Source organism: Thunnus thynnus, chromosome 4, assembly GCF_963924715.1.
Source record: "Thunnus thynnus chromosome 4, fThuThy2.1, whole genome shotgun sequence".
Classification (NCBI taxonomy): domain Eukaryota; kingdom Metazoa; phylum Chordata; class Actinopteri; order Scombriformes; family Scombridae; genus Thunnus; species Thunnus thynnus.
Genome location: NC_089520.1, coordinates 37,073,719 through 37,101,182, shown reverse-complemented (window position 1 = coordinate 37,101,182; position 27,464 = coordinate 37,073,719). Strand labels below are relative to the sequence as shown.

Here is a 27,464-nt window from a genome sequence, read left to right as displayed (position 1 = left end):
TCCCCTCTGCTCTCTACCATTCAGCTCCTCCCTCCTGACTCTGTCTCTCTTCCTTTCTGTTCTCTCTGTTCAGTCATTTATTGTCCCAGGTCTTCTGTAATTCATCTTGTCTTATTTTCTATAACCATATTTATTTTTTACAAAGATTTGCTGAACCCACGCATTCTCTAGACAAAGTCATTCTTTAATCATGGCTGACAAAAGTCATATGCTAATGAGAAGAAAAGAGAGAAAAGAAAAAGAGGCAGCTGAAATGACCAAGGATGCAAAGGAAGTGAAGAATGATGGAAAGAGAGCAGTGGATAATGGAGAGGTACCATCAGCTGAAGTGGTAGCCACCAATGGTACAGTAGCTAATGGTCAGAATGGAGATTTTCAGCTTGAGCCAGTGGAACTACCTCCATTTGAAATCATCGCAGGGTAGGTCCATATCATCAACTATTTCATGCATAGACAAGTTGATTAATGTAACTGTTTAATAGACAGAGCTAAGGCTATCCATGGCTGAGTTACCTCATTATCATTGTACATTTCCTTTATTGACACAGTTTGTCTTTGGTCTTGTCTATGGTTTGGCTAATGATGCGTTTACTTTGTCTGAAATCTGATTCTCTGATCACACCAGTGAGCAGTAGAGAGGATCCACAGATCCCACATGCTGACTCTGAGAAGCACATAGTTGACCTGAGTGAACCACCTGACATTTAGGAGTGCTGATGTGAATCTTAAATGTCAGCCAAGTGCTTTACAGAAACTAATATGATAAACTTACCTTTTGTTATATCTATAATAACAATTTAATGTTTGAAACTTTGCATGTCCCAGGCAACAAGTTTGCTCTGAGGAAAACTCCTCACAGGATTCCAACTCCCAGTAAAAGCCAATAAATGTTTAAAGGGGATGAAAGAAGTGACTGTGATGATAATGTAATCTTTCGGATCCTACCCCATATCCAAGTGTGCCTGGCAAGCCTGGCCACCAAATTATCAAAAGTGCGTTTGGCATTCCCGTGCCACACTGGGCATGGAGCACTTGACTGTGAGTCATGCTGCGCTGCAGAGTTCATGAAAATAGAACCCAAAATGTCCAGTGTAGATTCAGACCTACTTCTAACCTCAATTAGAATTGGATAAAAAATTTACTAACCTACACTGCTGTTTGACTATCACTCAGCAAGAGGAAAGAGGTCCTTCAAAAACAGAAGCCATACAAAAACTTATCTTCACTGGAACATTTTTAGTAAGAAAAGCAGCTTTATGAGGTGGAAAGAAAACTCCTAGTCATGGAGTTAAGGCTGGATATACGCAGAGGCATTCTAGGCACATGCCTAGGGCCTCATTGCCACTAGGGGGCCCAGACTGAGGGGTAAAGAACATCAACCACTTGAATTAAATAATGTTTAACATATATTTTAAAATATTTTAAAACTATAAAAATCTGATTTCAATGTTTATATATTCATTTATTCATTAATTTTTTAAAACATACACAATGTTAGCCCCAATGTGTGGGGAAAAGTAATTCCGGTTCAGTGGAGATCATGCTTGTATGTTAGCAGCAGCAACATATAGGCTAGCAGCTTTACGTTATGCTTTCGGGTGCAGCAGAGCGCAAAAAAAGAGAAAAAGGACGAGGAAGAAAGAAAACAACAGAGAGTTACTTCAATTCTAAGTTATTAAACTGTCTTTATAAGCTAAATACAGTTAAAACAGATGCTTAATATTTTTATTCTGTTTCAGAGTAATGACTTCCACTACTCAGTGCTTTAGTCATACTGCAGTATGAAGTCAAAATTTGGGAAATAGACTGCTAAAATGATGTTGATCAGCACAAGAAATTCTGCTTTTTGATTTGGTTCAGTTCCATTAATCTATGGAGACATGGCTGCTATGCACTGTGCACTGTGAGGGAAGTCAGCATTATGGATATACATCATTCTAAGTCAAACATATCAAATGTATGAGTGTATATATGTGCATAATGCAGCACAGCTGAGCACACTGGAGTCCACAGGTGAGACAGCAAACAGAGAGACAGAACACAAAAGTGATGACAAATGATTAATTTAAAAAAAGTACTAGTCTTGTTCAGAGATGATAGAAATCCCTTAAGGTTTAAAATATTGACAATACAATCTCACACAGTGATGATCATCCCTATTCTCCTCCAACACTGTTATCCTGAAATTCTTGGACATAAATTCCTGGTTGATTTTGCACTTTGTACATTGTTTTTACACTTTGTACACACTGCACATTGTAACTGTTTGGCTTCTAAAGGTTTTCTCTACAGCAGGACAGTTTCAATTTCTCTTTAGCCCTGCTGAGACAGATTATGGGTCAGCGGGAACCTTTTGCTGGTCTCATTTTCAGTTCTGCCTTCCCCTCTTTGGTTCTATAGTAGTGGAAGCTGTACACTCTCTGGCTTGAGACATGTCCTGGTATAACAGAGTTCACGTTAGGAGATTTGCTTCTGTCTTTTGAGACCATGTCTCATCTCTGGCTTTTAAGATTCTTGTTGTAGTATTACCAGTGGGCAGATATGTAATATAGATTACTAGATGTAACAGACTACCACACCAGCGGAAAGGGGATGCTTGGACTGTGCATAGGTAACTATTCCAGTGGACTTGTATTGTCTGATCTAACTATTTAGCTTGTGAGGCATGGGCTCTTTTTTGCAACCATTAGTTGTTATTCAAAGTGATGTCCCTATATTTGGAACAAGGAGTTAACTTAATCTATTTATTAATCTGTTTATGCCCACCAATTATTTCTTTCCTTATTTATTGACAAAACAATTTTTGACCACTCAAGAATTGATAAAAATGGTCAAAAATCCCTCCAAAATACCACATTAAGACACCAAGACCTTGAGGAACACCATAGAAAAATTCATGCTGTGATTTAGTATCAAAAACTTTTGACATTGAGATTTCTGTGAGAATTGCATTTTTCAGCAATTGGATGGAACTTTTGTTCTGGAAATTGCTCAGAAACTCCCTTATTGTCAATATATCTAGGAATGCCCCAGATCTCTAGTTTGTGTTTGTAAAGTTTCATGAGGCTGTGATTATCCTAGAGGTCACAATAGGTCATTTTATACAGTGAGGTCAAGTTTCACAATGCAATGGCTACTATGGCTTCTCTGGGGACTAACATCATCACACATGAATACAATTGGGCTCATTAAATACACAATGGTCTCAGCTTTCCAGTCATACCAAATTTATACAATTCCGAGACTGTTTAGTGACCCCAATATGCAGAAATATTCAAATATACCATTTTTAGAATAAGTGAAAATAACACATTTATACTGCTTGCAGAAAAACTGCATGATTTTTGCCTGAAACTGCATTGGATCAGCATAAAGCGGACATGTCTGTAAAGGGGAGACTCATGGGTACCTATAGAACCCATTTTCATTCAGATATCTTGAGGTGAGAGGTCAGAGGACCCCTTTGAAAATGGCCATGCTCGTTTTTCCCTCACCAAAATTTATCTAGCTTTGGAGCACTATTAACCCCCTTCCCGACAAGCTATCATGACATGGTTGACACCAATGGATGACTTAGGTCTTCTAGTTTCATATGATACCAGAATCATCACTCTAGCTTTAAAACCTGCTGCAGCCTCTGAAAGAAAGTAATGTCAGCCAAGGATGCTGGAGTCCTTGGGGAATTTAAGAGGTTAATAGCAGTGGGCTCAATTGATCAGCATTTGATCTCATAACATTTTTCCACACAATGAAATATGTTTTGATTGCAGTTCCAAAGGTTTAACACATCATATTTGACTACAGTAAAAAGACATTGCCTTCCCTACTGCAGAGCTGGGTCACACAAAAACTGGGCTAATAATAATGCTGTGGAATTCCAGTGTCAGCCATCCAGATGGTGTAAAATTAGATTTGCCTCTCTTGCCATGCTGCCCCCACCCTGACAGCACAAGTTTGAAACTGACACTCGACTTACTATCCTTCATGTTTGCCATATGCAGACAACAAAAACAGGTGCTGTGATTATAACATCTATGTCAGATTATATTATCTATTTAAACGCATGGTTAGCCAAGTAACTACTACAGGCCTATATTGTATGTCATTGACAACTATTTCCCAATTAATGCAAGTGGTAAATAAATGCTGTTCTTTCTAACCTTGCAAGTGCCCAACGAACTTCACTATGGCCCTGTTTACACCTGGCAGTAACATCTGTCTTGGGTGATCCGATCACAGGTGGACAGCTTGATATAATCTGTTTGCACCTGGTGTTAACATGCCTCTCCACATGCGTCTTGACCACTTGTGATTGGATCTCACTTACCCACTCTATGTGCAAATAAACACGCATACCATTTCCGTTTTCAGAAACCAAATTCATTGTTGTTTTTAACTGTTGGGAGGACCGGGGGTACCCTCTGTCCAAAGTTGTGATCAATTTGTTTGATAACAGGATAAACAAATATACAACACATTGTGTGCCCCCTCACGAAAATTAAATGCCCATCCTGTTGATTTGCTCTAGCGCCATGTCTGAACATATCTATTTATATATATTTAACAAATATAGAGTTACATGCAGCAATCTCCCTGCAGCTGCTTCTCTCCATTGAGTGATGCTGTGGGCATTTATGCACGAGGCACAGCAGCGTAACTTCGCTGATTATTTAAATCTCCGACACGTCAACAGCATCGGTCGGGATCTAATGTTAGTTAATTTTTTGTGTTCTTCTATACATCCAATAGGTCAGCTGTTACACACACAGTCCAGGTTCATACAGTGAAACTGTTTGGTCCTCTTGATAAATCCTGAGCTCATTATGGCGAGCAGTGCACCAAAACTAAAAAGTGTTGTTATCAACTTGACAGGTCAGAGGAAACTATCCAGCAACATTTAGCTTCCGAAATTTTTTTCTGACAGACAAGGGAAAGAATAATGGCTTAATTTATATTCCAATTGTCAATTTGATGAGGAAAATGGGTCAGGGGAATGAGAAAAACAGGGAAAAAACAGGAAGTGAATTACATTTTTTTTTAATTCACATGAAAAATGGCAAAACAAAATAATGAATTTCTTTATCCTATCCTCAAACAAGTTGAAGACAGCTTTGGATGGGTTCACGCACCAGGAGGCAGCGATGCACTCTCAGTGCCTATTCTGCCGGAAAATAGATTGTATTTTTTTCAGATTGTATTTATTTATTGATTGGGACAGTGTGCAGTTTTAAACATAAAAGATGCACTGTACCTGAGTTAGCTCAAAGCTAACTTGCATCCGCAGTCCCCCACAAAAAACACACAGAACACACCATACAAAATACAAAATACAAAGCTACACACATAAGCATATCACATACACCCACAATGTCAATTAGAAATTAATTATGTAAATTTGTCAAATCAAAAGCAAGACTGTCTGCACTAATGAGAAGACCATAGATGGAGTTTAGACTCAGTGGTCACACAGCTGATTGGTCTTTAGTAGATTTTTTAATTTGGTCTTGAATGTATTGATTGAACTACAGTTCTTCACATCATCAGGTAGTGCATTCCACTGAGTTGTGGCTTTCACAGAGAGAGCTGACTACCCAAATGCAGTGCGACGAAATGGTATGGTACAATTTTGTATAGACAATATTCTGGAGGATCTAGAACTTACTGAACACGTGTACACAAAGTCTCATAGTGGAGGAGGGGCCAAACCATTTAAAATTTTATAAACTAGGCACAAATTTGAGAATAATCTAAAATTCTCAAAGCTCAGTAAACTGTATTTCTGCATGCATTGGCTTTTTGTCCAGAGTTTTTAGAGTTTGTTTGTAAGGACTCAAGAGGTTTTATGGCTGTTTCTCTAGCCTGCCCCCAACATGTGATGCAATAAGACATATGGGAAAGAATCATAGCATGCATAAATATCTTGGTTGCATCCGAAGAGAGACAGTTTCTAATATGTCTAAAATTTGCCAAGTTGTACTTTATGGTTTTAACCGTTTTTTAAACATGTTTCTTAAAGTTCAAATTTGGATCCAGTGTCACACCAAGATATTTAAAATCAGTAATGATGTCAATTTTTTCACCTTTGATGAAAATATCAGTGTTAGGAGGCTGTACCATAGTTTTAGAGAAAAACATACCTTTTGTCTTGTTTACATTTAGACTCAGACATGATTGATCAAGCCAATGTGTGATCCTTACAAGTGCAATTGTTAGCTTAGCAGCAGCTAACTCTGCTAACTCTCAGCTGTTTTTGCATGTGTGTACACAACGGTGTCATCTGCATACATCTGTAGTTCTACATCATGACACTGTTGAGGGAGATCATTAATATATAGGCTAAATAACAGGGGACCTAACACTGACCCTTGTGGAACACCCATTGTGCACTTCATGTTACTGGACAGTGTGTCACCAACTTTAACACATTGTATCCTATTAGCGTTAAAATATCTTTGTGTGATTTGACAAACATGGTGTCAAATTGGAAAGCATCTCTTCTTTTGGAGCTTTTTAAGAAGCTGATGATTTTGTTTACTTGTAACTCATTAGTCTCTACCAGCTCGAAAACCTGGCCTGTAGCATCTATAGGAACAATATCCAGTTTCCTTTTTGTGATCTTTTTTCCTAACTCATATACAGACTCAAGAAAAAAATTATTAAAGATAGTAGCAACAGTAAGATGATCTTCAATTAACTTTCCCTGTACTTTGAGTTTAAAATTTTGGGTCCCTCCTTGTGAGATTATCAATGTTTTTCCAGATCAATTTACTGTTGCCTTTTGGCTTATTCTTAGCTCTTGGAAAACTTTGTACTTTAAACCTTTATAGGTCAGCATGTCAGTGTCTCTTCTAGTTTTAAGTGCCTTCCTTAGTGCATCTCTAGATTTCATTAGTTTCCACAAATTTTCATTAAACCACAGTAAATTGTTTTTATTTTTAGATTTTATCTGTATCCTCACATTAAGTCTTTCCCTTACAGAGTTGATTCTGTGAGTAAAAGTATCACAGCTATAGTCCAGATCATCAGAGGACAGTACATCATCCCAGTTCAAGCTGTTAATTTCATTGATAAATTCTTCTTGCTTAGCTCTGGGTATGCACTGAAGGATCATTGTCTTAGTTGCTGTGGTCTTAAATCTACTTTTAGTCAGTTTTCTCTCACATAGGGTTAGATAAGCCAGTGATTAAATTATAACTTTTAGTTATTCTTTCTGGTTTGTTAGTAAATATCAGATCAATTTGTGTACTGGAGCATTTTGCAATCCTAGTTGGGCATTTTAGTAGTTGTTCTAGCTGGAATTACTTTGTGATCATTTTTAGTTTTATTCCTCCTGTTCACATTAAAATCACCCATAAGTAATAATTCTCCTTTAAGACTCTTTTAAGACTTCTGTGAGTTGATCATAGAAAGTGCCATCTGCAGAAGGGGGCCTATAGACACCTATGATGTTAAAAGACCTTTGTTGGGATAACATTATTTTTATCCCAACATACTCTGATGTGTTACCCGCATTGTAAGCCATATGTTCAGATTTGATGTTGTCTCTCAAATAAAAAAGCACCCCTCCTCTTTTTCCATCAGGTCTGTCTCTTCTGAAACATTGGTATCCGGGCACCGTGAACACACTCGTTCAACCATGTGTCAGTCAGACAGAGAAAGTCCAGATTTGAGTCAGACACAAGATGAGTTAGCTGATTGCTCTTTGCGGTAATGCTTCTGATGTTAAAATGTCCACTAAATAGCCCCTTCGGTTTCAGCTTCGGGTCCCATAAGACATAAGACTTTTGACACACAGTGGTGTCAGCAGCAGGTTTTGTAAGAGAGACACTGGACCCATCAAGACTTCCACAGCCCAGTAGTGAAAAGTTATTCATTGAGACATCATGCCTTGTTTAGTCTGTTGAGGGAGAAGCCCGGCTCAGAAAGTTGCTGCTCATTTGTCACCGGCACCAGAGGAGTCCCAGACACACTTGGGCACAAATCAGCATCAAAGTTCTGCAGCACTCCAGGGGTCACTGGTCCAGGATTTAGCTGAACATCTCCAGAGAGCAGGATCAGCATGAAGAGGAGACCTGCTATTCTCCCTAAGTTATAATGAAAACTCATTGTAGGAGCGTCAGCTAGTCCAAAAAGCACTCCATGAAACACCACCCAGGTGTTGATGCTGACGAAACACTGCTTTGAACTTGATGCAATTTTTGACAGGCATGCTGCTCTGTGGTAGGATAAACGGCCTTGGATGACAGTCTTATGTAGCAATCCCATTCAGGATCCCAGTGGCAAGAGGGCAGAAGCTCCTCTTAAGCCCGGTTAGGAACCCCAGAAGATCCATGTGGCCAGGACCGTTTCCTTAGATGTTGAGATGGATGTACAGATGGTCTTACTTGATGTTTAATCTGATGTTTACATTTGAAAACCTGGACTGGCCTGGTAGCAGAGTCGGCAGGGGGGTGAGCTGACCATCTCCCCATTCCCATGAGTGACCCCCAGTCATATGCCATCACTTCTTGAATCCAGGGTGCATAGAGAGGCTCCAGCATGTGTGGATTACATTACAAAAAAAACCTCTTCTGTTAGCTTCTTTAGTGCTGTATCTCCTTTGGAATATTGGTAACAGCAGGTAGCAGTTGACAGCTAGCTAGTTGTTTTGATTTGAGGCCCAGACCACCTGTGGTCTGAGTGATCAGATCTCAATGCGTCCTCAATGCATCTTGGGTGTGTTCACACCTGTATTTAGAGCTGTCCACTTGTGAACAGATCACCTGAAACGGCTGTTAATACCAGGTGTAAACAGGGCCTATGCCAAATTGTTAATGGGGATAGGTTTTGATAGCATTTTATCAAATCCGAAACCAGTATCAAATCCACTTATCAAATCTGAATCCTTTGGAATCCCTTATCAAATCTTATTAGATTTTACAACCTGCACCTACAACAGGACTTGAGTGGTATATGTTTTTTCATACCACAATACCTTCCCAACATTTCACTGAGGAATATGGTATATGACGGTATTTGAAAAGAAAAAACAAACATGCTGAAGAAGTTCTGCTAGACTTACCTTAACAATCAATGATCTTGCTCTCAAACAATCGGTTGGATTTCTGACATAGAATTCAAGGATTCAAGGATTCAAGGAAGTTTATTGTGATTCATCATGTACCAACATGTTGGTACATGAAAGGAGACAAAATTAGGTACTCAGGCCCCGGTTCAGAAAATAGCAATAATAAAACAATAAAATCAGAAGATTCACACGATAAACACATTATAATAAATAGTCAATAAATGTATAAATATGAATAAGTGTGAGGGGAGATAAACAGTTAGCCAAGTGGCCTCAATTGCACACACCCATTAACAGTGGTAATAAGCAGCATCACTCAGTAAGGTGCAGCAGTTAAACAATGAGGTACAGCAGTTAAAAATCTAATTCTTAGTGTGGCACAGCAATTCTATGTGATGCAGAGTTTATCAGTCTCACAGTTGCTGGGAAGAAGCTGTTCTTTAGCATGGTGATTCTGGCCCTGATGCTGTGCAATCTCCTGCTTGAGAGGAGGGGTGCAAACAGTCCATTTGCAGGGTGGGTGGAGTCCTTCATGATGCAAGAAGGATTATTCCTGCACCTGCTGATGTAAATACGTAGGCTGTTGTCAATAATTGTCTGTGCAGACTACCTGCTACCTGCTGCAGTGCCTTGCAGCAGAGCAGTTGCCGTACCACACGTACCTCACAAGTGAGGACACTCTCTACCACACACCTGTAGAAGGAAGTAAGGGCTGAGATGGCAAGGCCAGCGTGCCTCAACCCCCTTAGGAAGTAGAGGCATGGGTGGGCCTTCTTTACTATGCTGACTGTGTTGTTGCTCCAGGTGGGGTTGTCAGTGATGTGCACCCCCAGGTATTTGAAGCTAAAGACCGCCTCAACAGCTGCTCCTCCAATGTAGATGGGAGGGGGGGTGTTGCCACCCTTCCTGAAGTCCACAATCATCTCCTTTGTTTTCTTCATGTTGATGCAGAAATTGTCTGCTCTGCATCAAACCTCCTGTTGTTCCATCTCCTGCCTGAACTCATCACTCCCACCACTGCAGCATCATCTGCAAACTTGACAATACTATTGCTCGGATACTTGGCTGAGCAGTTATAGGTCAGTAGGGTGTACAGCAGGGGGCTCAGGATGCACTCCTGTGGGGAACCAGTGTTAAGGATAATGGGGGATGAGATGTTGTGGATACTAACAGACTGGAGCCTATTTGTTAAAAAGTCCAGTACTCAGTCGATTAAGGATGAGCTCAGTCCAAGTAATAACAGTTTGTTCATCAGAGTTTGTGGGATTATGGTATTGAATGCAAAGCTAAAGTCCAAGAAGAGCAGTCTGATGTAAGAGGTCTTGTTCTCCAAGTGAGTGAGGGCCAGGTGAACCACAGATGAGATGGTGTAAGCAGTGAAGTGGTTCTTCATGTATTCTTCCTGGTGCTAGGAGAGGTACTAGAATCCTCAAAACCAGCATAAAAGGTGTTGAGGGCATCAGGAAGAGCCCTGCGGCATTCTGCATCTTTTTTGTTGTAGTCAGTGATGCTCTTGAGTGATGCTCAGAGAATGCAGATGCATCAACAGACCTGAACACAAAGTCCCGGGCTTTCAGAAGAGAATTGACCTCTGCGTTCAGCCAGGATTTCTGGTTGGGGTGGATGGTGATTGTTCTGGTAGTGGTAACATTGTCGACACTCTTACTGATGTAGTTGTTGACGAATGATGCATACTTCCCCAGGTCCACATCTCCAATGGGTATTGCTGCCTCTCTGAAGATCTGCCAGTCAGTACATTCAAAATAGTCTTGGAACATAGAGGCAGTGTCACTAGGCCATACAGTGATGATCTTTTGTGTTGGTTTGCTGGACTTAAGCACAGGATGGAAGGCAGGAACCAGCATGATGGAAATTTGGTTGGAGAAGCATTTTGTTTCCTCGGGTTGCAATGGTGATGTGCTGGTAAAACTTTGGTAGAATATCCATCAAGTTGATGTGGTTGAAATCATCCATAATCAAGTAAAATGCCTCCAGGCGCTTGTTTTGGAGTGAGCAGATGTTATCATGAAGCTCCATGAGCGCATCACTAGCGTTAGCATTCAGAGGGATGTAATGTCATGAACTGGCTCAGAGTCAGCGACAAAAGAAGGGAATCGCACACAATAAAGCCTCTAAAATGACATTTGTCAACAAAAGTATGTGATGGGTTCAAACAAACAAAACTCTAACCCATCTGGCTGGTGGAAGCCTGGAAGGAAGAGAAGAGTGAGAGGTTCACAAAGAAGCCACCAAATAGTGAGGCCTAAATTACCCAGGTGCAGGTAATTTTTCTGACGTCCTGTCCCAGATAGCAAAATTGCTGTGGCCCATATCCGGCCCACACCCGACACTTTCATGTGGCCCACATACTGCATGGAATGATGGCACTTGGGCGGTCCACTCCTGTTTGCCAGATCCGGGCCACAAGCGAACCATAGCAATGCCACATGTAAACCAAAAACTAAACAAATAAACCAGATCTGGCCCACATCTGGACCACAGTTCATTTTTATTCTGGCCCTGATTGGGCCCACATTCCATATCCTCATCTGGCTCACATATCGTGTGGAATGATGGAACTTAGGCGGTCTGTTCCTGTTTGTTATATGTGGGCCATTTTAGGCTCACATTCAGATAAGCCAGTACCAATTGTGCCACATCTTTACCTAAAGTGGCCCGATAATGTTCAGCAATATTTGGACCATATTTACTATTTCAAATGTGGGCCACATTAGGCTCACACTATGACAGCCAGTGCTGACTGTGCCATATAATTGCCAAATGTGGGCCAAATTTGTTGTATAGTATTTAGGCCATATTTGCCATATCATATGTCGGCCACTTTAGGTTCACATAAAGTCAAGCCACTGCTTACTGTGCTGTATCTTTGTCAGAACTGGCCTAGGTATGTTCTAAGATAACCGGGCCACATTTGCTGCACCATATGTGGGCCACTTTTGGTTTACACCCACATTAACTATTGTTGACTAGGCCAGATCTTTGCCAAAGGTGGCCCACATTTGTTTTGTGATATTTCGGCCATATTCACTATGTATCAAATAGGCAACCTTAGGGTCACATCCAGTTTACACATTGCAGAGAGCACCACACCTTTGCCAAAAATGGCCCACATTTGTTTTGGGATATTTGGGCCATATTTGTTATTTTACATGTAGGCCACTTCAGGCTCACATCCATTTTATCCGGGTCAGAAGAAGGTCAGCAGTGCCGTATTATTGCCTGAAGTGGCCCACTTCTGTATGGTGGTTTTGGTTTTGGTCTGCTTGGAAGAGTAGCAGCCCGTTGATCTGAAAAGCAGAGTCTGGCATGTTGCTATTTAGCCAGGTTTCTGTCAGGAGAAGTACATACAGTTCCTCATCTCTCGCTAGATGCATAGTCTAATTCAGTAGTCAATGTCCAGTGAGCAAATGTTGGCTGGGAAGAGTGATGGAATTGCTGGCCTGTTCATGTTTGCTTTTGGCTTGGCTAATAGAAAGGCCTGCTTGCCCCTTTTCTGGTTTTGTGCACAACGCTTCCTCTTGCCTCTGAGCCACTGTACTGTGCTATGCCAGTCCACTGTCCTCAGGAGCTGCAGTCTGCCTAACGCTGCTCTGAGCTTCGGTGTAAGTGTGGCAGCCCAATTGTTGTTAATGTTCAAAAGTTTTGACGAACTATACCTTACCGCACACTTACTCAAAAAAGAGATGCTGAAAGTAAACTTATCACCAGGAGCTAGAGAAGCCATTGCACTGCTGCGTGCCGCCATGTTTACCAAGGTTAGAGCATGAACATCTTTGGGCGGCTGTCTGCAGATTGAGCAGTTTCACAGTCTGGTAAAAAATGCAGTTGTATCAGTTGGCCCAAATATAAGACAACACCATCATTTAACAGCTTCAGTGCAGTCATGAGTGATTGATGACATGGAGAGACAGAGATGTTTTTGAAAAACAAATGTCAAGAGTATAGCAAGTAATCAAGGTTTGAGAAAAAGTTATTTTAAAGCCATGGTGATCAATGAGGCACAGCTGTTAAACAACTACCAAGCAGCCAGGAAATAGTGTCACTGGATGCCAGAAAATGGTGAGCCCAAAAAGAAAAAGATGCTAACAGTGAGAGATAAGCTTTCTGTGGTTCCAAATGTGGCCGCTTCCAAGACCTTGCCAGGAGAGTGCATGATTATATGACTGAGAAATGTAATGAAGGAATGCATATTTCCAGAGCTGTTATTCACCTGAAAACACAGGAAATTGCCAAGCAGCTGAATTTTAAAAAAAAACAAAACTTTAATCTTTATTTAATTAAGTAGTACCATACAACATACCAACAGCCAAGTTCAAACCTAGCCTTGGCTTGTGCAAGAAAATGATGCTCCGAAATGAAATATCCCTTGAATGCAGAACCACTCTGGCCCAGCGTTTGCCCTCAGATGTCAGTGTAAAAACTATTGGCTTTCCAGCGGTATGTGATAAACTTAAGAAAAAAATATCCACTGGACCAAACTGGAAACGTTCAGACCCCTGTGTTTTTTGACATGCCAGCGTCTGTGACTGTCCACAAAAAGGTGAAAAATTGTTAAGTCAACTGGAAGTGAGAAGGTTGTGTCACTGTCATGTTAGCATGCCTAGCAGACGGAACCAAGCTCCTGCCATATGTGATTATAAAACACGACGGTGCTGGCATCATTGTCCATGCCCAGGAAAAGGGTTGGATGGAGACAGAGCTTGTCCTCGAGTGGCTTAAAGGACAGGTTCACAGTTTTTCAAGTCTGTCTTAAAACAACAGTCAGGTACCCAGATGGTGCCCAGGTACCCAGTCAGGTACCCACTGAAAGAGGTCTTCCTTGCTGTAATAATTCCTCCTGTTCATACTGGCTATTAAAAGATCCCCTTCAAATGTGCTTTCAATGTAAATGATAAGGGCCAATATCCACAGTGTGTCCACACAGTCATTTTGTGCAAAACTGTATTTAAAAGTTTATCTGAAGCTTATGTGAGGCTTCAGCAGTCTGAGTTGACCTTTTTGCCATTTTAGGTGCAGGTGTGCTGGAGTGTTAATTCCAACGGGAGGCTCTGTTGTACTCTTTGACAAACAGACCTTTTGCAATTTGGGTCAACTTAGTGCTGAATCGGACTTTACATGTCCAGATCAAAGTACTAGGTGAAATTGCGACCAAATTGGAAACAGTTTGCCATTTCGGTCAACTTCGTCCCAAATGGGTCTTTTCATGTCCAGATCGAAGTTCTGGCTCTGACTCCGTACAAATGGGAAACCTTTTGCCATCTGGGACACCTTGTTGCCAAATGGGTCTTTTCAAATCCAAATGCCATATTTTGCTCCAATGTGAGTCCAAATGTGTCCACATTCAGTGTATTGCTCCAATGGAGTCCTGATGTATGTGCAAAGTTTTGTGAATTCTCGAGAACTCCTTGCATCTCAAAAATTCTAAAACTAATTAGGGGGCACTATAGAGCCGACATACCACACCCAAGCCCATTTTCAATGTGAAATTGAAACCCTTTCTAGTTCAAACACGCTTGTAAAGTTTTGTGAGTTTTTCCTAAAGGCCTCAAAGATGAGCCTATTAAATGAAAATTGACACGCAAAATACAAAATGGCTGACTTCCTGTTGGGGGAAAAAATTCTACATCAAATTTAAAGGTGAGGGCTTTAATATGAAATTTTCTATGGGGCACCTTCAAGTAATTTTGCCAGACCCATAAAATATACATTTTCAAATATACAACTTCTGACACATGCAAAATTTCATAAGTTTTCGAGCATGTTTATCCCCAAAAATGCAATTCTTATGGAATACTAATATTAATAACAATGATAATAATAACAATTCCTTCAAATACAAGAGGGACTTCACACTATTCGATGCTTGGGCCTTAATAATAATTCCTTCAGTTTCAAGAGGGCCTTCACACCGCTAGTTGCTCGGGCCCTAATAAACCGGCACAAACTCAGTAGGGTTCTACTCCTCCGGGGTAGATGCCTCATTAAAACCATGAAAAAAGCCACATTCGCCCAGGTGGCCACGTGATATCCATGGCTGAATTCCACCATCTTGTCTGCAGCCAGGTCCACATTTTATCCCCTTGAGTCCCAGTGCCCTCACAGACTTGATGTGATGACCGTGAACATGTCAAAGTATGTATAGCAATAGTCCATGAGGGCTCAGTCTGCAAGTCTGGAAGGGATATATTTGGATTCAGCAGCAACTTCTCTTCTTTAACCTTGAAATAATAGCTTCCTTTGTCAGAACACATTGAGCCTCATGCAAGAACATTTTTGGAAGTCAGATTCTGTCCTCTCTTCACTGGACTTAAATTTGTGCATTTGTTAGATTTCATAATTAACATTATTGATGCCCCCAGTCGCCATATAGGGCTAGGTGTTCCGCTCCACTGGAAGGCAAGCTCAATTCCCAAAAATGTTCCCTAAGAGTAAAGAGAAGAATTTTTAACATGAAGTCCTGCTGTTGGAAATCAGTACACACAATATAATAATTACTGATATTGTATACTGTCCAAATATTTTAACAAATTAACAAACTTTTTTGGCAACATTGTTCTTGACGACTTCATGCCAGTAAAGCCCCTTTGAATTGAACTGAATATTACAAATTTATCAATACCAGTAATGGCTGACATAGATGCTAAAAAAAACCCTTGCTACAGCAAAGTGGTCCAAGACTAATATGAGAGGCAGTCAAGAAGGTGACAGTCACAGAGATATTAGAGGAGAGAATATTATAGCCTGCAATAGGTGATGTTACACTGCCATCTGCAACAGAAGATAATACTGGACAGAGATCTGCATATAAAGGCAACAGTCTTGAAAAATTGTGAACCTTTAATCTGGATGAATTTCTCTGACGGTCTTAAAACAACAGTCAGGTGACCAAATGAACATTAAAATAGGTTTTTTCCTGTCATAACCATTCCTCCTGTTCATATTGACCATTAGAACACCCCTTCCTTCATAATGCACTTACAATGTCAGTGATGGGGGACAAAATGCACAAGCTACCGTCTGTGCAAAAATGTATTTAAAAGTTTATCTGAAGCTAATATGAAGCTTCAGCCATCCAAAAAAGTCAAATCAAGTAGATATCTTTCAATGTTAGTCTTTTTAGTGCCAAAGTCCCTCTTTTTGTTACTACCACTGCAGCTCAACGGGGACACACTGTCCGAGAAAACACAAAGAGGGAATTTGATGATAAAAAGACTGAAAATGTGGCAGGTATCCACTTGATATAACTAAATCAGACTGCTGAAATAAACTTTTAAATGCATTTTTACACAAATGGATGTATAGACACATTGTGGATTTTTGCCCCCTAAAAAAACATATTTGAAGGAGATCTTCTGATGGTCAGTATGAACATGAGGAAGGATTACAGCAAGGAAAACCTCTTTCAGTTGAGCACCTGACTGTTGTTTTAAGACAGACAGGAAAAATTGTGAACTTATCCTTTAAGGCATTGTGATTTGAGGTCAAATTAGCGTTTTTTGCCTTGTGGGGAAAGGCAAATTGGTGAAGACACAAATTCTCTTAAACCTTTCACATTTGCCACTTACCAGTGAAAACTGTAAGATGCCAATTTTTCTTCCATTTATTTTGTTTTACACAGGGACCGGATTGATCCTTTTGTCTTTAGGTTTCAATTCAAGAATGTGGAATACTCCTCAGGCCGCAACAAGACCTTCCTGTGTTACTTGGTGGATAAAGGGAACACAGCTGATGGACTGCTGAGGGGCTGTCTGGAGGATGAGCACACTGGGTCTCATGCTGAGGAAGCTTTCTTCACACAGTGCCTGTCGGACTATGACTCTGCACTCAAATACACAGTCACCTGGTATATAACTCTCTTAAACTGCCAGATGGTATGTGGCATAGAGAATGTGGCAAATTAAATTTGTTACTTATGTTTGTATAGACATGCAATTTCCTCCAGTTTGCAGGAAGCTCTGCTCTTAAATGCACAAATGAGGCTAATATGTATTTTGGAGCTCTGGTCAAACATTCACAACCACACTCTTATGTTCAAACATAATTTCAACTGTAACTGACAAAAAATTTAAAAGAAAATATCTATCTAACTTATGTATAGCCATACATGCATATCAAACATATTATGGCTCTGATGTACATACAATTGCAATACAGTAGTTTTATGTTTTTTTGATTTTATCTGATGAGCAGAAAACCAAATATTTTTTGTTTAAACAGGGCTAAGTTTTTGGTTTAAACTGTTGGATATTGCTGTTGCCCTATGCCGGGTATTGGAGGGCTGTGCATCCAGTGACCTGGAGCTCCAGAAACTATTGTGAAGTAACCTCTGAAATTTAAATGTTTGGATGACAGTCATGGAGTCCAGTATGAATGTAACAAACAATTATTCCTCAAATAATTGGCAATAGCTCTTTCAGTTCTAAAATGCTTAGCATAATAATATATGTTGACTCAATGTCTCTTAATACAAAATGTCAAATTGGTGTTAACAGTCTCTTCCAATACCATGTACATTATGCATTAAAAGGACATTGATCAGGAATTAAAATGCCCTGATGTTTATAACAATGCAACAAAGTGTAATTTCCCTTACAGTAACATTTTGCATGCAATATCACATATGCAACAAGTCCTCAGAATTAAATGTCAAAATACGTAGTTGGTCCATGCACTCCAGAATGACACACAGAAGCATTTTCTGATTTGATGCCGATTTAGCAGTAAAAGGCAGGACGACATTGTTGTCTGTGCCTGTGTTGTGATTTGGCGCTATATAAATAAAAGTTGATTGATAAAAAATTGACTTCGCTGAGGTAAGGGGACCTCTGTTGTCATGGTTACAATAATAACCATGTGGTTAAGGGTAGGGTCTTCAGTCCGTCTTCAGTATTTAAGTCTGATGTTTTGTTTTAATTTAGGCAGATGTAGTTTTTAGATATGTGAAATGTAACCATAAGGGGTGGGCAGAATATCTTTTCATCTTAAGACACCAAACTCTGATAGGTAACTAAATCAGCGTTACCTATCAGAGGTTGGTACTCCAGGGATTTAGTATTGTGCTTCAATAAAGTTGGGGGACAGTTATTAAAAAATGGTCCAAATCAAAGCAGCAGAGGACATGGTCCAAATCAAAGCAGCAGAGGACAAGATTTTTAGTCTTTAGTATGGTTCAAGCTCCAAAAGCCCTGAGTTCTACATGTCCCATAAAGCAATACGATAGTATTTATATTTATATTTTTTAATATAGTTTTTCTCCACATTTTTAAACTCCTCACCCTTTTGGTGAAATGTATTTTTTCCATTCCCATGCTGAGATTCTCTCAGACTTGACAAAGCTCCTTCAGAGCCACAGAAAAACTTATACAACTGTTTCATAATGGGTTGTTTTTGAAAATACAAAAAAAAAGAAAAACAATCTCCATTCTGCCACCTTCCTTTTAGGTATGTGTCCTCCAGTCCCTGTTCTGCTTGTGCAGCAAAGATAGCTGAAGTGTTGAAAACCAGGAAAAACATCAGGCTGAGCATCTTTGCTGCTCGTCTGTTTGAGTGGGAGGAAGCAGAGATCCAGATAGGGCTGAAGGCCCTGCACACTGCTGGTTGTAAGCTGAGGGTGATGAAGCCCCTGGACTTCTCCTACACCTGGGACACGTTTGTGGAGAATGAGGAACAACCTCTGAACCTTTGGGAAGACTGCAAAGAAAACTATGAGTATTACCATGAGAAGTTGGCTGACATTCTAGAGTGACCACAGTAAGTGTGAAAGCAAACACTTGCTTTTTTTGGGATTTAGCTTTTGATAGAGACAGTAGAGATACGGACAGAAAATGTGGAGAGAGACAGATAGTATGACAACAACAAATGTCCCTGACAGAAATGAACTGGGGACACTGCAATTACATGGTGTGCAACTTAACCACCAGTTGCCCCATATCTGATGTTTTTTTTTATAATGTGGGTATAATGTCTTATTTATATTCCTATTTTATTTTGCAAACTATGCATTTTCACAGCATTTCGGACCATTATCATTACAATATTTAGGTTCACAGTACACCCAGACATTTGCAAGAGGAAAAGTGAAACAAATATGCTCATTGATGAAGTAAGCACAATATCCTGAGGTAATCCTTCACATTTTCTTGAGTGATCACACTGTGCGTCATAGAAAATAATAATCACATAAAGTAAAATGAACTCTTATTTTCTCATCCTCTCATAGTCAGGATGTAGCCACTAGCCAGCTGTAGGGATAGGTATTGTAAGAATTTTATCTTTATCTTATTAATACTCCTTATTCATCTGGTTCTTTATCGATACTCCTTTTGGTTCTTTTTTTGTCACTGAAGAACTGTTTTGTTTTTAATTATTTTTAAAAATAATGAATTCAGAACAGGATAAATATGACTAAATATTATTTCTAGAGCAGCAATGCAGCAAGGTTTACAACTGCAAAGTCACTATATAAACTTAATGATATTGCACACGAAACAAATCTGAAATGTCAATAAAATAAATGATATTCATGGAATCAAAATAGAAAAGAATGAAGAACACAGAAATCAGTCACTGTCAGTCACTCATCCTGTCCTCTGTCCTCCTCCCTCTGTTGCTGATGTGGATTCACTGTCTGCAGGTACTGCTAGAAGTGCTGCTAGGAAGTTTGTGTGTTTGAGTTGTCTAAGTATACTCGAGTCCTGACCTCTAAATGTTTTGAGTTTTTTGAATTTGTGTGAGAGCTGCGAAGCAGCTTTTTTCAAAAAAATTTTGCCATTGAAATGAATGGATGGAATGTTCAAATCCTCTTCAACTCACTCCACTTTGACATTCAACTACTTCCATACACTTTCAGCCAGAGACTTCAATTCAGTTTTAAACGGGTCACAAGACTTTCAGCTATTAAAATTGTATTCAGCTTTTTGATATCTTTTAAGGCTTTTACACAATCACAGTTCAAGCTTCATGAAATGTTCAGCCTTTCTCAGATTTTTACATTAGTGTTCTGTTTCTGTCTAACTTTAAATAGTTTTAAAGGGTTATTCCATCCAAATACTGCTTTCTGTCCAACTACTTATAGGTTTAAAGGTGTATTCCAACCAAATACTGCTTTCTGTCTAACTGATTATAGGTTTGAAGGTTAATTCCACCCAAATACTGCTTTCTGTCTAATTTTTTATAGTAAAAGGTGTATTCCACCAAATACTCCTTTCTAACGTTTTGTAGGTTTAAAGGGTTATTCCACCCAAAAATGACTTTCTAACTACTTATAGGTTTAAAGGTTTATTCCATGCAAACACTGCTCTTTGTCTAACTTTTTATAGATTTAAAGGATGATTCCAGCCAAATATTACTTTCAGTCCAACTTCTATTAGTTTTAAAGGACACACACACACACCTACACACACACACACACACACACACACACACACACACACATTCATTGTTTTTGGATATCACCTACGTTTTGTCTGTAATTGCTTAGCAAACTTTTGAAGGCGTGGGCTAATGCACTTAATGGGCCATAACTCAATACTAATTTGGATTGCAACCAAATTTGGGAATATTGTACACAAGGTGACATTATAGAAATGTCTTACATTTCATAAAATTCTCCCCAAAGAGGGCGTTAAAGTAACTTTATAACATGATATTTCTGCAATTCGGTTGTCTTTAATTAATCTTTTCAACTGCTGCATACTTTGTACTAAAAAAAACATTCAACTGTCAATCTGTGCAGCTCATTCAGCAGATGTGTGCTTGTATTTTTCTGAAATGTAAAATGTTTCAGTGATTTTATATAATTTTTTAAAACATTAAAATTAACTAGAAAATGCAGTTTCTGTAGAAACTGCGTGTGATTGCTGAAAGTGGATTTAGACTGCATAACTGGAAGCTGAACACTATTGAAAAATCTACCAAGATTAAAATCAGCAATGGGTGGAACTGAACCTACACCCTCATGTTTGTAAGACAGACATGCTATGCACTGAGCTAACATGTCATACAGCAATGTCAGGCCAGATTTTGGTGTTTAGTCTGTCAATTGCATGAAATTTATCAGTAGCAGTTTCATTTAGCAGATTGACATCACCTGTACTCCTTCATCCTTCAACTCTACTGAGTTCTGCCCTAAGCAGGGCTCGAGCTCACAACCTTTGGATCTAAAAAGAAGTTCATAAGTGACATGAGCTTAAACCACTGTACTACTCACCCATCCTGTTTAGCACAGGAAAAGATGTGTTTAACAAGCATATCAATCCACATTTTAGGTAATAATGTTAAAGTAAGCTCTGTGCAGCTCATTCAGCAGATGTTTGCTTGTATTGTACTTTATTGTAACATCTTACAGTGATTTTATATAATTTTTTAAAGTATTAACATTTATAATGGTGGTCTATGGGAGGAATTGTCCAACTAAGTTGGAGCCTTTGTCACTTTGACACTCAACTGCTCAGACGTCCCTTATCCTACAGAGGCCATAAAAACTTTAAAATGTTCAGGTCTCACTCCCACAGTTTTAACTCCTCAAGCACATATTTTGTCTCAGTATGTTGCCACAAGCCTCTTCTCTCTTAAAATGTAAATACATTTCACATAGGACATATAGTTTTTGAGATCTAAACCTTAATTGATAGGGAGTCCCTGTCCTGCTCTCATTGACTGCAATACTATCTGCAGGATGTGTGTCTCCTCTTACTCCAGCTCCTTTAACTTACAGATCCTCTCTTCCTTCAAACACTTTTTATATATATCATTCATTCTCATAGTAAGCTAGTCTTGCTTTCACTAATGATGTACAAATCTCTGAGCTCCAAGCTCTAGTTTTTTTTAAATTTTCCTCAACAAAAGCGGAACTTTTTTCTCCCATTTTAAGGAATGTCTGTTGGCTCAGTGTTTTGGAACACTGTTCTCATGATCAGCTTTCCCCATTAGATGACAAAGTTCTGTGTTCAATACCTGCTCACTGAAATGCTCCTCATAACATTGCTCTCATGTACAAAGTCACTTTACATCTTTATCATGTACCATAATTCAATTAGACTTGAGTGCTCTCTAATATTATCACCTGAAATGTGGCTTGATATGCATGTTAAACACATCTTTTCCTCTCACAGAAAGCATGTATGTGTAGTCCAGTGGTTTAAGATTGTGCTCCATTAGAGTTCCTTTAAGATACAAAGATTGAGAGTTCGAACACTGCTTAGGGCATAACTCAGTAGAGCTGAAGGTGAAAAAATGCAGACACCCGAAGGTGCTGTCAATCTGCTGATTGAGACAGCAAAACACAGTCTTTGTGATAAAACTTCTCTCTTTCTCTGTTTTAAACTATTAGTCAACTCAAACCTTCAGGTTTCATTTACATTTCAAAATTGTGTTCATCTCAGAAACACAACAAAAAACAATACATACAAAAACAACATCAGATACTTGCATGCACACACATGCAATGTCATCATGCAGAAACCTGTCAGGTCACGTGGGAAAAGGTTTTTAGAAGGACTTGGGAAAATGGCATTTTGATGCTAAAACATATGTATTTTGACCACTTGTTAAGGCAGCCTGATAATAATGATTTGCAATAATCCAGCCTAGAAGTAACAAATGCGTGGACTATTTTTTCTGCATCTTCTTGATACAGGATGTGCCTGATTTTTGCAATTGAAAAAAGGCAGTCTTTGAAATTTGTGGGAGTTGGAGGACATCCTTATCAAAAAGAACTCCCAGATTCCTTACGGTGGTGCTGGAGGCCAGGGTAATACCATCTAGAGTAGCTATATCATAAGATAATGTGTTTCTAAGGTGTTTAGGGCCAAGCACAATAAATTCAGTTTTGTCTGAGTTCAGTAGCAGAAAATTGCAGGTTATCCAGGTCTTTATGTCCCCAAGGCATGCCTGGAGTCTAGATAACTGATTGGTTTCATCTGGCATCATTGATAAATATATTTGGGTATCATCTGCATAGCAATGAAAATTTATGTATGTATAAATTTAAGTGTTTCCGAATAATATTACCCAAAGGAAGCATATACAAAGTATTGGTCCAAGAACAGAACCTTGTGGAACTCTGTGTCCAACTTTTGCTTTCATGAAGGATTCATCATTAACATGTACAAACAATCTGATAAATAGGACTTAAACCAGCTCAATGCAGTTCCTTTAATGCCAATTAAATGTTCCTGTCTCTGTAATAGGATTTGATGATCAATTGTGTCAAATGCAGCACTAAGATCTAACAAGACAAATACAGAGACAAGTCCTTTGTCTGTTGCAGTCAGGAGGTCATTTGTGACATTGTTCAGAGTGCCTGAACAAATCCATTTCTCTGTGCCCATTCATAGCTATCTTTGGTGCTCCTCCAGACACACTCAAACTAACAAAGGCAGAGGCCGACAGTGTCGTCTTTGTCATCTTGCTTTCCAAGCACTTAATACTACTTAGATGGAAAGAAGCACATCCACCTACCATTGCACACTGGATACCAGATGCAGTCTATTTTTTTAAATTAGAGAAAATAAAGTATTCGTTGAGAAGTTCTATAAAGACCTTTAATAAAACATAGAATCCCTTCCTGAATCACATTAAAGAAAAGATTCAACTACCTGCTGTCCCATAGTCAATAAGATTAAGCCCTGCTCAATCAATTTGAAAACCACCATACTTCATTCCTCCTGATTTTCATACTTCTCATATGATATTGCCCACTTGTCTTTGTTGTTTGTTTTCGTTTTGTACTTTTCTTTTGTTGGGTTATTTTACTTTATTGTACATTGTCATCTTTTTTTATTGTTTTTGTTTGTTTGTTTGTTTATGTTTTTTTCTGCCACTATATTTCAGTATACAGAATGTGACCTTGAACTGGTACTTTTGTATCAGATTTCGATAAAATCCTTATAACCAAAGTATTTAAAAAACAAAAGAGTAGGGCATTGAGAGTTTATTATTCAAATATTTGAATACCGACACCTATTTTCATTGATACGTTTTTCCATTTTATATATATCTTTATTTATTTATCTTAGGACTTGTGCTGTGTGGTTGTGTGAGACTAAGTTGTACCGTGTTTTTTAATGCACCAACCAGGAGCAGCACTCCTAATTTCGTATTATCTACAATACAATGACAAAAAAGCCTTCTATTTCTATTTTCAATTTCTAATTTAGTGATATAAGGAAATGCTATACACATATCAATTTGAACTTACAACAGTATACATAAAGGCACATAATCTGTAACATAAACCAGGTAGCTTAAACTTATAACAAAGTTTATGACTCCTTTATTAGTGTTAATAGCCATCAGAATTGACTGTCTAGATTGTAAACAATAATGATAAACTGGAAACATTGAGGCTCATATTTCAAAATTGAAAAATGATCTAATATTAAAGAAATTTTACTACTAATCACGGGAGAACTGCAGAGTGGCAGTCAATTAGGCTCCAGTCTAATTAAAAAGGGGACCTGGATGTCTCTGGTCAGCCTGGGATCTTGCTACACAGCATGGTGTAGTCACCGCTCAGAACTGGCTAGAGGTAAAATGGACATTGTGGTGGCAGTGGTGCAAAAGTTGGATATCCAATTCCTCTGTGTGGTAGAAAAGATGTTACTGATGTTTTAAAGGATGCTTCTGGAAGAGATCCACTGGGCAGGCTACAACCATTGATTTGGACTGTTTTCTGTGACTTTTTATAATGTGTCAGTGTTATTAACAAATAAAATCTTATAAGAGAACATTTCAGGGTACCATCTGAAGTAAAATCTACTTTGAGCATGTTATATAAGCATAAACTGTTGGAACTGCACTGGTGATCATGGGATTACTGCAGTGAATTCTTGTCACCCAACAGTCTCAGACACATGTATAAATTGTGTTGTTTTTATGTAGATTTTTCCCATTATTTAATGTATTTGGATCTTTTGGAGAATATTTTACAGTAGTGAACATGTTTTCTTTTTTTTCTCATGGCAACACAAACAAGAAAAAAGGGTCGTTTAATTAACTCCCTTTTTAGAAAGGGAAAACTAACCATCTACCTTAGCAGAGGGCAAGAATAGAAAGAGGTCAAGACATGATTCTTTAATCATACTCAAGAATGCAGTGAAAGCACATATAATGCTGAAGTATTACTCAAAAAAAGAAAGACATGGTCACTTTTAAAAATATTTGGTTCATTAAATGTGCTTTTATCTTTTAATGATAATGATGAAATGTGTTTTTCTGATATATTAACATCATGTGTTTGCAGTTATTAAGTAGGGCATTCACCAGTGCACTGTAATAAATGTACATAAGTATCTTAAAAACTCAAAACTCTCTCTCTCTTTCTCTCTTTGTGTTGACACAGGAATCCAGTTGGGAATTTGTGCATCTTCAATCATCACCATTACTTCTTACCCATGATTCATACATAGTGACACAATCATAGAGCATATGAATCATTGCTAGTGGAATACCTGTGTGTGCCAGTCTGTGTGTGTTGCCTTTACTTTAGTGTGTGAATGAATACTGTAATCACATTTCCTGTATTATGGTGAAAAAACCTCCCAACGACATCTGGCAGCGATCCCCACATCTGCCTTCCTATCATGGTTTGTTCTGGTATCAGACATTAGTGGTTTACAGTCTGTGTTAAGTATGTTTTCTTTTTGTTTTGATTGTTTGCACATTTTTTTGCACACAATGATTTTTATGAGGTGCTACAATGTTTTCAGTTTGAGGAGGTAAATGACAGAAAAAAAGACAGAAAGTCTTGTTCATATTCATCATATGTTGTTTATGTAGTGAAAAAAGAAACCTGGACTCTGAACCTGGATTTACCACTCTCAGCTGGACTTGGCTTTTCCATCCAGTGATAAAAGTGATGAGAGACCTGGATAAGGTGCCACGTGCCACAGTATCCTGGTTTCAATGGGACTACTTTAGCTAGCGTACTTGGGCTTCTCAAAACCAGCATAATGGCTTTGGCTAATTGGCTTTGATATGCATTGTGTTGAGATTAGAACTGTGTGAGAAAGCAATGATTAGAAAAACAGTATTACACCTTTAGACTGAGGCATTTCTGCTCGCAATTCATGCACATTGTGAAAAACTGTCCAATAAATGCCATTCACATTTGTTTCACATGACCAGACGAACCTGTTAGGGAACTCTGGGACAAAAAGAAACCCATTGGCCTCTACTGGCAACCTAGTTGGCTTCTCAACAAGAAGAACCCTTATAGTTTAATTTGATTGTAGTGCATTTTGTCAAATACATTTATAAAATGAATAGATTAAATAAACTATTGGAATCCAACTGACACACACTGAAGTTGAAGCTTTCTGGGCTCCTGGGGCTTTGCGGCTAATTCAGCCTTTCCTTTTTAGAGTGCATCAGATCCAAATAATGTATCTGTATTTGCCTTCTGCCTCCTGTCTATTCTGTTCTTTCAGTAATAAACTGATTACAATAATCTGTTGCTGTTTCTTGTATGCACACTTCACAACACATCAGCAGATCTTTCATCAGTCTTTCAGCAGCTGACTAAATCAATCACAACTCCATTTGTTATTCTTTTCTTCATCAAAACAGACTTCCTCATCAGACTCTCTAATCACAAATACAAATTCAAGCTGCAAGCAGCAATGAACAGTCCCTTGCACTTCACGCATGTTGGAGGGAGCAGCAGTCAGTGGAGTGGAGTTACAACAATTTCCTGTTTCATGTTTTGGGCAAAATTGACTGGCACGCCACACCAAGGCCATGAAAACTCAAAAGCTTCACAATTTTTACATCGCAAAAAGGGTTTTAGATGTCTCTTACCAAATTTGAAATGGCTTGGGTTAAATCTCTAGGAGGACTTCATTAAAGTACAACGCCTGTAAATGGCTTCACTTTGCGAAAAAAATGCAAAGTAGATTAAAAATGGCTGTTGGACTTAGGGTATGGCTCCAAGAGTATATATATGGTACATCTGCCTACCATTTCATACATATACATGAAATTTAAAGGTGGGGGCTTTGAGTTTGAAATATTCTAGGGGGCACCCTCGAGCCATTTTGCCACACCTAAAAAATGCTAAAGGTACTTAGGGGGAGCTATAGAGCCGACGTTCCACACCCAACCCTAATTGTGATACTTATCGAAATACTCACTAGTTCAAACATAGGTGCAAAGTTTTGTGAGTTTTTGTGCATCCTAAAGGCCTCAAACATGCGTTCATAAAATGAAAATTGACTCACAAAATCAAAAATAGCTGACTTCACGTTGGGCCAAAAAATTGGAAAAAATATAGTGAGAGCAATGATTCCACCGAATTTCATGAACAACAAAACAACTTCATCCTAACATGGCCCTGCTTTTGGGGACACTATGGAGCCTGCTGGCCATGCCCAAGCCC

At 38.9% G+C, this 27,464-nt stretch overlaps 1 protein-coding gene across 1 annotated transcript; it reads left to right on the top strand.

The window, feature by feature from the left end:
• Positions 1-26,537, top strand: apobec2a (apolipoprotein B mRNA editing enzyme, catalytic polypeptide-like 2a). Its single transcript, XM_067588520.1, has 4 exons — positions 1-420; positions 16,707-16,931; positions 18,530-18,838; positions 25,431-26,537. The coding sequence occupies exons 1-3, from the start codon at positions 191-193 to the stop codon at positions 18,831-18,833; spliced, it is 759 nt and encodes a 252-aa protein (XP_067444621.1). The 5' UTR covers positions 1-190; the 3' UTR covers positions 18,834-18,838; positions 25,431-26,537.
• Positions 26,538-27,464: the final 927 nt, after the last annotated feature.

What these genes read in the sequence shown, in the direction of transcription:
- apobec2a (XM_067588520.1), top strand. Translation starts at nt 191, where the DNA reads ATGGCTGACAAAAGTCATATGCTAATGAGAAGAAAAGAGAGAAAAGAA. An exon ending in CCATTTGAAATCATCGCAGG is followed by an intron (nt 421 to 16,706) that starts GTAGGTCCATAT and finishes TGTTTTACACAG; the next exon opens with GGACCGGATTGATCCTTTTG. An exon ending in CTCAAATACACAGTCACCTG is followed by an intron (nt 16,932 to 18,529) that starts GTATATAACTCT and finishes CCTTCCTTTTAG; the next exon opens with GTATGTGTCCTCCAGTCCCT.